General features: G+C 34.2%; 1 protein-coding gene across 1 annotated transcript; it reads right to left on the bottom strand.

The window, feature by feature from the left end:
• Nucleotides 1–5,487: 5,487 nt before the first annotated feature.
• On the bottom strand, nt 5,488–6,478 carry LOC105862117 (olfactory receptor 4F3/4F16/4F29). Its single transcript, XM_012748162.2, has one exon. It carries the CDS (start codon nt 6,457–6,459, stop codon nt 5,521–5,523), a length of 939 nt encoding a protein of 312 aa, XP_012603616.1. The 5' UTR covers nt 6,460–6,478; the 3' UTR covers nt 5,488–5,520.
• Between the last annotated feature and the right edge of the window lie 5,758 nt (nt 6,479–12,236).

Genomic DNA, 12,236 nt, shown 5'->3' on the forward strand with positions numbered 1-12,236 from the left:
GCTTTTTTGTACATAGACTGATCGTCTTCATTCATCCTTTTATTTTTCACTATCTCTCTATCTTGATATTTTACATGTCATATAGATCAGCATTTTAATACAATCCAACAAACTTTGTCATTTAACCAGAACATTTTGTACTTTGAAATTTATTTTACTTACTGACATATCAAGATTCACAGCTATCAACTTATTTTATTTTTCTATTTGTTTTATTTTTTCTGTGTTTCTTTTGCTTTCCTTATTGCCTTCTTTTGGAATAATTATATCTGAGCTGTTTTTTATATTTTAATTTGGAAAATATCCAACACTTTTCCAATTTTCAATGGTTATCTTAGGAAAAGAAAATTCAGTCTTAACAGTTTAACATAGAGAAATAATCAATATTTTTACCTTCTTCTTAAGCAAATAGCATAGAACACTCTAACTTTATTTTTCTTTTGTTGATATACATGCTCTTTTTTAATATATTTTATTTCTATATTTTGACTCCTAAAATATTATTATTGTTTTATATAGTCAGCTATTTTCTACTTATTCACATGTGTCACTTTCTTTGCTCTTTGTCTTAGACTTAAACCTTTTATATGAGATGACTGTACTTCTTTTTATAGAATTATTTTAGTGAATATCTATTAGTGGCAAAATCTTTGTTTTTGTTCATTTGAAAATACTTCTAATTTTACTTACTCTTTAAAACTATTTGTTATAGAATTCCAGATTGAAAGTTATTTTCTCTAAAAACATTGAAGCTATATTGTACTATCTTCTAGATTCCTTTGTTGCTGATTAGAAATCAGATGTCAGCCTACTTTTGCTCCTTTTAAGATAATCTATCTTATGGCTGCTTCTATGAGCTTCTCATTGTCCTTGATGTCATAATTTCACTATTATATCTTTAGATAAAAATTCCATTTGTATTTATTGTTTTTTAATTCATGTGGCATTTTTATCAATGCATTGTGTCTCATATCCTCTAAGAATATTTTAGCTAATTTCTTTCCAATATTAACTGTGATTCATTGTCTCCTTCCTCTCTTTCTGAAACAGCCTTTAAACATTCTTAGACCTTCCCTCTCTAGCCTGCATGTCTGTTAACTACCTGTTTCTTATTTTTCATTTCTTTCTTCCTGTGTGGATTCTGGATAGCTTCTTCTGACCTATCTTGCAATTTACTAATTCATTTTTCAGCTACTTCTAACATACTAATGTTTTGTTAAATGCATTCATTCAGGTTTCAAATTTCAATTATTTTACTTATTATGTACATTCTATTTGTTTTCTTTCAATCTTCTTGGCCATTCTGTAAAGTTTACTATTCAATAAAAATATTTTTCATTTTTTGGTTTTACATTAAACATATTAAGCATAGTTGTTTTATTATGTTTTGTGTATCTGATACTTTCAACATCTGGGATCTTTGCTAGTCTTCTTTCTCTGCTCTAACTCATGATGTTTTATTCTTTTGTTTATTTTAATGATAATGAAAAGAGAGAAAAGTAAAAGAAAGAGAAGGGTAAGAAGGGAGAGACAAATAAAAGAAGTTGGTTCTAACTTTTGTCTACCAAATGGCTCCAATGGAACATTCCCACCTTGTGAATTTTTAGGTTATTAAAATTAATCTAATTCCTAGATTAACACCTCTTCACCCAAATGCTTTAATTCTAAGCTTTTCATCTCCTTCCTCCCTTTTTAGTTATTCTACATATAATATCTTCAAAACACTGTCACTTTAGATCATTCAAACTTTTCTCTGTTTGAATACCATCAAAATGTTTTTCTCATTCCTAATGCTTTATGTCTCTCTCAGCTATGAATATCCATAAACCCTCATTTCAATAGATCTTTGGCAAACCCGTTTGCTCCATCTTGTTCAACTACTTATTTCCTCAGAAACTTTATGTTCCTTTTTCTCCACAAGTATGCCATATGTTTTATATTTTTTCTTCATTAAAATGAAAGTACTTTACATTATGTTTTCAAATATATTTTGAAATCAGGTAATATGATCTTCAGCTTTGTTCTTTTAATCAAGGTAAAATTGGCAATTCAGGGTATTTTTGGTAACAAATACACTTTAAGGTGTTTTTTTCTATTTCTGTGAAGAATGGCATTACAATTTTGATAGGGATAGCATTGAATCTATAGATCACATTATGTAGTATGGACATTTTAACATCATGAACATAGGATACCTTTCCATTTATCTGTGTGATCTTAAATTTTTTTCATCAATATTTTATAGATTTTATATATAGGTTTTTCACCTCCTTGGTTAAATTTATTCCTATGGTTTTTATTTCATTTTTTGTTGATATTATAAATGGGATTTTCTTAATTTATTTTCTGGATACATCATTTTTAGAGCAAGCAGTGCAAGTGACTTGTGTCTGTTGATTTTGTACCCTGCAACTTTACTGAATTCGTTTATCAGTTCTAACATTATTTTGTTGGAATCTTTTGGACTTTCTATATGTAATAACACGTCATCAACAGAGACAATTGAACTTCCTCTTCCAATTTGCAGCAACTTGTATGGAACGATAGGCCATTATCCTAAGTGAAGTAAATCAGGAACAGAAAAGCAAATATCTTCTCACTTATAAGTGGGAGCTAAACAGTGGCTATGCAAGGACACACAGAGTGGTAAATGGACATTAGAGACTCAAAACAAGGGAGGGATAAAAAATTACCTATGGGGTACAATGTACACCATTCACGTGGTGGGCACAAAAGCCCAGACTCCACCACTATACAATGCACACATGGACCAAAATCCAACTTTTACCCACTAATTCTATTAATTTTTTTTTATTTCAGGGTATTATGAGGGTACAAACACTTTGGTTACATTTTATATCTTTGCTATTAAATTTTTAAAACAAAACAGAATTGAGCTAAGCAGAAGGAAACTTCAAAAATAAATAAATAAAGATCTGAGCTTGTTATTTTCTTTCTGTAAGATTCAAAAGAATCCATCACATACCACACTTGTTAGTTATAATTATTATCATATAGAAATGATCAAGTACAAAAGTCACTTACTTTATTTGGCACTTTGATACAATCAATCCAGCTATTCATAATACTGATGCTTTCCAATGATGGGATTATTAGCATCCCCATTTCACATTGGCAAGGAGCTCAGCACTGTGATTAGTCCCCAAACAAGAACAAGCCAATTCCAAAACTCCATATCTGAGGGTCTGTTTCTTAGGACCAATGCTGTTATAAATTTCTGTATAAGTCAGCATTCAGACAGGAATCATAAATTATACCAGTAGTTTAATACAAAATAATATCATTTAGAGATGATTAGGTATTGAAGAATGCCATATAAAGGAATAAAATTCTGATACATGTTACAATATAGATGAACTTTAAAAACACTATGCTACCTTAAAAGGCTAGAAACATAAAAGACTTCATATTTCAATTGGGTTTATTTTCTCATTGTTAAGCTGGGCTTTCTTATTTCAAAATATTAGGGAGGTACAAATGTTGCTGTTACTTCGATAGCTTTTATAATGCTTAAGTCAGGGCTATTATTTAATAGTGTCCCCAATACCTAAATAGTGTTCATTGTACCTGTTAGGTAGATTTTTACTTCTCCCTCCTTCACCTCCCCTTTCCTGATTTCCAATAACAGTTACTTTTCTCTGTGCCCATGTGTGCCCATCAATTAGTTCCAAGTATTAGACAGTATATGTTGTGTTTGCTTTTTCATTCCTGAGATACTTTACTTGGGATAATGGTCTCCAGTTCCATCCAAATTGCTACAAAAGACATTAATTAATTTCTTCTTGTGGCTGAGTAGTATTCCATGGGGTGTGTGTGTGTGTATTTTTGTTAATCTGTTCATGAATTGATGGACACTTGGGTTGATTACACATCTTTGCAATTATGAATTGTGCTGCAATAAACATTCGAGTGCACGTGTGTTTTTGATAGAATGACTTCTTTTCTTTTGGGTATATACCCAGTAGTGGGATTGTTGGGTCAAATGATAAGTCTACTTTTAGTTTCTGGAGAAATCTCTATACTGTATTCCATAGGGCTGTACTTATTTGCAGTCCCATCAACAGTGTATAAATATTCCCTTCTCTCTGTATCCAGGCCAGCATCTGTTGTTTTTTTGGCTTTTTAATAATGACCATTCTGAAACTACCATGAGAGCAAACAGACAACCTACAGAATGGGAGAATATATTTGCATGCTACACATCCAATAAAGGGCTGATAACTAGAACCTATACAGAACTCAGGAAAATCACCAAGAAAAAAATCAAACAACCCCATCAAAAAGTGGGCAACGGACATGAACACAAACTTTTCAAAACAAGATAGGCTAATACCTAACAAACATATGAAAAAAATGCTCAATATCTCTAATATTCAGGGAAATGCAAATCAAAACCACAATGAGATATCACTTATCTCCAGTGACACTGGCCTTTATCAAAAAGTCCCAAAACATAAATGTTGCCATGAATGTGAAGAGATACGAACACTCATACACTGCTGGTGGGACTTCCGACTCTGTGGAAAGTAAAATGGAGACACCTCAAAGAGCTACATATAGAACTACCATTTGATCCATCAATCTCATTACTGTGTATCTATCCAAAGGAACAAAAGACATTCTATAATAAAGACATCTGCACTTGAATGTTTATAGCAGCACAATTCACAATTGCAAAGATGCGAAATCAACCCAAGTACCCATCAATTCATGAGTGGATTAACAAAATGTGGTCTGTGTATATTATGGAATACTACTCAGCCATGAAGAACTATGAATTAATGTATTTTGTAACAATTTGGGTGGAACTGGAGACCATTCTTCTAAGTGAAGTATCTAAAGAATAGAAAAACAAACACCATGTATACTTGCTATTAAATTGGAACTACTCAATAAGCACACATGTGCACAGAGGGAAGTAAAACTCAGTGGAAATCAAATCAGGGGTGAGGAGGTGGATTGGTGAAAACCTACCTAACGGGTCCAGTAAACATTATCTGGGTGATGGGCACACTTGTAACCCTGACTCAAGCATAACAAAACTGATCCATGTAACGAAAATTATTTGTATCCCCATAATATTTTGAAATAACAAAAATAAAGGCATTAGAGAGGCAGATCAGCTCAAAAAAATCTATTATAGTCCTACATGCTAAATAAACAATTGTAAATTGAACCAAAAAGCAATGCCATTTAAAAGAGCATCAAAAATATAGAATACTTAGGAATAAATATAAAAATATATATACAAGACCAGTTCACCAAAAACTACAAAACATTGCTGAAGGAAATTAAAAGGAGCTAACATAGATGGAAAGATATACTGTATTCATGATTCATTCTTCACAAAATATAAATATATTCATCAAATAAGAATAATGTTACAGATCTAATAACATTAAAATCATTGTTTGATGTCACAAAGTTCTTGAATCTAACATATCAAAGAAAGAAACACATAGCTACATCATGATCAATGAGAAGGCCTTATCACATCATTTATGAAATCTTCCTGTTAATGATTAGCTGTTTGCATACTCTTTTCATTGCTGCCTTCATCTCTTTATTTCTGAATGTATAGATGACTGGATTCAGAAAAGGAGTGAGAACTGCATCAAAAATAGCAAGAAACTTGTCCATCTGTGAATTAGGGTGTGGCCACGTATACACAAACATGGTTGGACCAAAAAACAAAAAGACCACAGTGATGTGAGCTGAAAGTGTGGAAAGGGCTTTGGATGAACCACCTGAAGAATGTTTCCAAACAGTAAACAGGATGGAGATGTACGAGATGAGAAGTATGAAGAAAGAACCAACACAGATAAACCCACTATTGACAGTGACCATGAACTGCAATCTGTAGGTATCTGTACAGGCTAGTCTGAGAAGCCGAGGAAGGTCACAGTAAAAGCTGTCCAATACATTAGGGCCACAGAAGGGTAAATTAACAAGAAATGCCAATTGGAACAGTGAGTGACTGACACCAAGGGCCCAGGCAGCAGCCAGAAACAATATGCACATTCGTGGGCTCATGATGGTCAAGTAGTGGAGAGGCTTACATATGGCCACATACCTGTCAAAGGCCATGGCTATGAGCAGCACCATCTCCACGCCACCAATCACATGGATGAAGAAGATCTGAGCAATGCAGCCTCCAAAGGAGATGACTTTGTGCTTTCTGAAAAGGTCATAAATCATCTTGGGGGAAGTGACAGAGCAGGCTCCCATGTCAATGAAGGAGAGATTGGCCAGTAGGAAGTACATGGGGGAGTGTAAGTGAGGGTCAGTGGTCACCGAAAACACAATGAGGATGTTTCCAGTCATGCTTGCCACATAGAGAATAGAAGAGAAAGCCAGGAGGAAAAGCTGGATCTCCCATGAATGGGTGAGTCCCAGAAACACAAACTCAGACACTACTGAGTGATTCCCTCCATCCATTGATCTAGCCAGCTGGCCTGTGTCTGAAATTATGAGAACTAAGAAAATGAGGAGAAAATTGTGATTACAAGGATAATAATATGTATTAACATCAATAATATTTCAATTGTCTTAGAAATATAGTTATCCAGTTCCTCTAGTATAAAAAATAACAAAAATCAACATATCATCAAAACATGTGAGCTATAAGATGATTTAAACTTATCACCAACACTCCTGATATGTCTGTTCTCAAATTAACAGATCGCTCAAGAACAAAAGATTCATGCCTATCTGTGACATTTATCAAGTATTTAAATCACCTGTGATATTGACTATTCCTCATTTACAACATATTCTATATTGCATTTATGCATATTCTCATAATTCCCTTCTGTCCCCAGTTTGCACTCACAATTCTCTGATAGAAAGTAGGGATAAGAGGAACATCATGATTAACAGAGTAAAAGGTACCTGAGATGGACCGAATTAAGATAGGCTATAGACTAAGACTTAATAAAGACACTGGGGTATGTGGAATTGGACAGCCCACAACTGTAGTGGAACAAGGGATATATGTGGACATGCATAAAAATAGAACAACGCTATTACCCATTATGTTTTCTCATGTTCACTGCTATCTAAGTAGCTCCAGGTTCCACAACCTTTCATAATTACAATATAGTAAATAGCTTCATACTCTGTAAAGATTTCATAAGGAGCTTGTGCCATCTGTCATGTAAGGCTTTTTCCAGGCCTAATAAATGTGTGTTGGAGGCATTCCACCAGAGTTTCTACTAAGGCATATGCCTAAAGTGGCCACAGAGGATGTAATATATCCCTGCAAACAGTTTCTCTTTGTTCATATACGTGAATGTATTGAGGATCAGCACTTGAAATAGCTGAGATATTTTTAATTCATCAATGTCTCAGCCTCCCCTTGGTACCAGCTTTTATGTACACTGGTATTCCTCACCCTTTAAAGTACTCAGTACCTCTTGCATGGTAACCTATTCTGACATTTGATATTATCAAGCTTAATTTGACTAAAACCCATTCAGATGTATATAGATATATACATGTATATATATATTTTTTTTTTTCTTTTTTTTGAGACAGAGTCTCACTGTGTTGCCCGGGCAAGAGTGCTATGGCGTCAGCAAGCTCACAGCAACCTCAAACTCCTAGACTCAAGCAATCCTTCTGCTTCAGCCTCCCGAGTAGCTGGGACTACAGGCATGTGCCACCATGCTCGGCTAATTTTTTCTATATTTTTAGTTGGCCAATTAATTTCTTTCTATTTTTAATAGAGACAGGGTCTCGCTCTTGCTCAGGCTGGTTTTGAACTCCTGACCTTGAGCAATACTCCCACCTCGGCCTCCCAGAGTGCTAGGATTACAGGCGTGAGCCACCACTCCCGGCCCCTATTCAGATATTTTATCTTCAAGGAAATTTATAATTTTATACTTTTAATTCATGATTATAAAATTAGATGAGTATGAAGCATTAATAAGTCACATTTTAGAAAGGCAGAAAAGCTTTCTTATTAACTTTGAACTATGAAGTAAAAACCACGACACTGGTGATTTAGTCCTTTAATACATATTGTGTTTATATGTGAGGTAGAAAGTGAGCAGAAAATAGTGTTATATTTCTCTGTGTCCAGATAGATACTCACCTCAATTTGTTCCCCTATAGTAGAAAGCAGCTTCTGAAAACTCTTAATACAGGCATTTAAGTAGTTGCTGAGGTACAAAAAAAGCCAATATACTGGTGTCTTACATTTTTGCAGCTGCAACTCGAAACCTTCTCATGCAAAGAGCCATCTGCTTGGTGCCATAATTCATTCTAGATCCCAAAACTCACACAGGCACATACTGTGCCTTGACTCCAATCCTGAGTCACCACCACTGGCATGGGTCTCTCTCTATTGTCATCTACACATAGTGATTATACTGTGGCCTCCTGAGCTAACAGTCCACAGTCTCAAGGTATATACTTTTTATAACCAGAAACCTATAGCCTGGGTTAGAGAGCAAAAACAGCCACAGGTTCTGCAGATCAGGGTAAGGTAAGTCAGCGTGGAAGATTGATGAGATGAACACACATGGGGAGGTGATGAAGCACTGGGAAGGTGGGCAGGAAAACTCAATCACTGTTGGAAAAGATCTGAGGCCTTGGTGAGGGAAAGCACATGTCCCCAGTGTGATGGAATGAAATACATATGGAATTTTATAAAATCCATTTTATCCAATGTGGTCACAATTCAGATGAAAAACATCAGACCCAGAAAAATAATCTGAATTTCCAAAATTCAAGCGATTGATAGAATGGGGACCCAGGTCTCTTGATTCCTATTCCAGAAAGACAAATCGTAATAATAATAAAATCAAATGAGCAAATAATCAAGTAAAACATAACCAAATAAAAAGAGCAAAACTCAAAACAGTGATTTTTTTCCTGGTTAAAAAAAACTGACCAGAGATTTTCATATATAGTATCCATTACTAATACCAAATTATATAGCAGTATAACAATAAATAAATAACACATAAAATGTGTACACAGTTAAAGATTAACTAGTACAATAGTAAATTACATTTTGGAAAGTGATTGTTCATTATTGTCATGATTTGTATTCTTCATATTTTGCTGATTAACTGGTTGCTACACCTGTAAAAAAATTTAAGGTCAAGTTTCTGTGAAGTCTATCCTTTTAGTCTTTCTAAATTTTATTATCCTCAAAGGTAAATTAAAATCTCAGTCTCTTCCTGTATTTTTATTAATAATTCTCCTTCATACTGATTTGTTCTTTCTCTAATTCCCGTAAACCAAAGAATCAAAAAAAAAAAAAAACAGTTGAAAAAACATGAATTGTACATGTAACAATGTTGTATACAATACATATTAAGTAAATAGTAAGAAACATTTAGTGAGTTTTGGGGGGAAAAGCCCTATAGACATTCAAAGGCAGAAGATGCTAGTGCCACCAAGAGCAGGAGGGGTAAGCTATGCCAAAGACAGAAACATTCATCTAGCTCTTTAGAAATTAGTGAAAATTCAATAGGAGAAGGATGAGGTATATAATGTGTATACCTTAAACAATATAATAAGAAAAGACTTTTCAGTATCAATTATCATTATTCATGTCTATATTACCCATATTATATACCCAGGTACATACAGAAAGTAGGTAAATAGTGCTTAGTTGGTAAGTTAGATTAATAAGCCCAGCTTGTAGTAAGGCTATGCCTTCAAGTCAGTGATCTTTATTATTCCTGTCTCTCTTCTCCCCAACATTTTTTTCAATAATTTTAACATACATAAAGGAAAATTTCTAAAAACTTATGGTAGCCATCACTAATGGTCTCTCAGTGAGAAGGCACCTAAGAGTTACAACATATTACTCACTAGGGATACAATAGCATTTAACCTCCAAACCAACAGCCACCATTCAACTTATTTTTCCAAAGTCTATGGAATAATAGAAGACACAGAAAACTGAAGCAGACATAAAGAAAAAAGAATGGAGATTAAAAATATAGGAATAATAAGCCAATCACAGAAAGACAAATCTTGCATATTCTCACTCATATCAGAACAATTGATCCCATGGAGACAGAGAGTAGAATGATGTTTACTAGAGGATAGGAAGGGTAGTGGGGAGCAGGGAATAAAGTGGAGACGGTTAATGGGTGCAAAAATAGAGTTTGTTAGAAAGAATGAACAATATTTGATAGCACAACAAAGTGACTATAGTCAACAATAAGTTATGGTATACTTTAAAATAACTAAAAAGTGTGGAATTGGAATGTTCCTAACACAAACAAAATGATAAATGCTTGAGGGGATAGATACCACAATTGCTCTGATTTGATTAATATATATTGTATACCTGTATCAAAATATCACATGTATCCTATAAACATATGCAACTATTATGTACTCATAATAATTAAAATTTTTTAAAAAGGAAAAAAGGGGAAAGATGGGGAAAAGGAGAAATTAGGAAAGATATGCACAATGACAAAGAAAAAAGAAAGCCTTAAGGAAAAAGAGAAAGAGCTGGACAAGTCTCAGACAGGATGAAATATGGTAGTCTCTGTTTCTGAGAACACAAGTAACTTAAAGACAACATAAATAAAATAATTTTCTCACCTTTAATATACTGATTCAGGACTGCTCCTGACTTTGACATTTGGTTGCATTTAAAGGAGAGAAAAGGCAAATGCTGCTATTACCTGCCCTGTCAAGCTCACAGAATTTCTGCAAAAATCACAGATGATAATAATGGAAATATTGCCTTTTATACTGCACAGTGATATACACACCTGCAATTCACTGTAAATAGAATTGTTATTATGATTTGAGGATCCTAGCATACACTAATCAGGAGAGGGACATGTACAGAACAGACAGCAGGCACATGAAATTCTCCTCAGTGTGTGTTTTCTCTGTCTTACCACCCCAGGAGTAGCTTCTGCTACTGAGGGTCACAGTAGACTTATTTCCAAAGGTTGTGGTTCTTCTACATGGTGGACTTATCCCACAGCTGTTTGCTAACACTCAAAATTCCAGAAACCGTTTCCAAATTTAATCTCTCTCTTCTTCAATCCTAAAAATGCAAAAATTCACAGACTTACTTTCATGCATTATAGTAGAATGCTTAATAACTGGGGTTTTGAGGTCAGCCAAGGCCTGACTTTGAATCCAGGCTCCATGAGACATTTGCTATGTGAACATAACAAAGTTATCAGACTTCTCTGAGCTTCAGTTCTCATTATTTCTCATTATTATTATGGGTATATTATTAAATATACTTCGTTATTAAAATGGGCATATACAGTTAGAAGGAATAAGTTCTAGTGTTCAATAGTACAGTAAAAAATAATTAACAATAATTTATCATATATTTAAAAATAGCTATAAGAGAAAAATTATAGTGTTCCCAACACAAAAAAAAGATAAATGTTTGAGGTGATGGATATTCCAATTACCCTGATTTTATCATTACACATTATATACATGCATCAAAATATCACATGTAATCCAAAAATATGTTCAACTATGATATTTAATTTAAAAAATAAAAGAAAAAAAATCACACCAGGCGTGGTGGCTAACACCTGTAATTCTAGCACTCTGGGAGGCCTAGGCAGGAGGATCATTTGAGCTCAGGAGTTCAAGACCAGCCTGAGCAAGAGTGAGACCCCATCTCTACTAAAAATAGAAAGAAATTAGCTGGACAACTAAAAATATATAGAAAAAATTAGCCGGGCATGGTGGTGCATGCTTATAGTCCCAGCTACTAGGGAGGCTGAGGCAGAAGGATTGCTTAAGCCCAGGAGTTTGAGGTTGCTGTGAGCTAGGCTGACACCATAGGACTCTAGCCTGGGCAACAGAGTGAGACTCTGTCTCAAAAAAAAAAAAAAAAATGAAAAGAAAAGAAAAAAATAAATCAATAAAATGAGGATAATAATACCTCCCTGGCTCTTCCATGTTCTTTTGTGAGAAATAAATTATATATGTAAAAATACCTAACCTTGGTATATGTAAACCATGGAGTACTATTCAGCTATAAGAAACAACGGTGATATAGCACCTCTTGTATTTTCCTGGCTAGAGCTGGAACCCATTCTATTAAGTGAAGTATCCCAAGAATGGAAAAATAAGCACCACATGTACTCACCAGCAAATTGGTATTAACAGATCAACACCTAAGTGGACATATAGAAATAACATCTATCAGGTGTCAGGCAGGTGGGGGGAGGGGATTGGTATATACATACATAATGAGC

The sequence above is a fragment of the Microcebus murinus genome, chromosome 6 (genome assembly GCF_040939455.1).
Source record: "Microcebus murinus isolate Inina chromosome 6, M.murinus_Inina_mat1.0, whole genome shotgun sequence".
In the NCBI taxonomy this organism is placed as follows: Eukaryota; Metazoa; Chordata; class Mammalia; order Primates; family Cheirogaleidae; genus Microcebus; species Microcebus murinus.

Coding starts and splice junctions, on each gene's coding strand:
- LOC105862117 (XM_012748162.2), bottom strand. CDS start 6,459: ATGGATGGAGGGAATCACTCAGTAGTGTCTGAGTTTGTGTTTCTGGGA.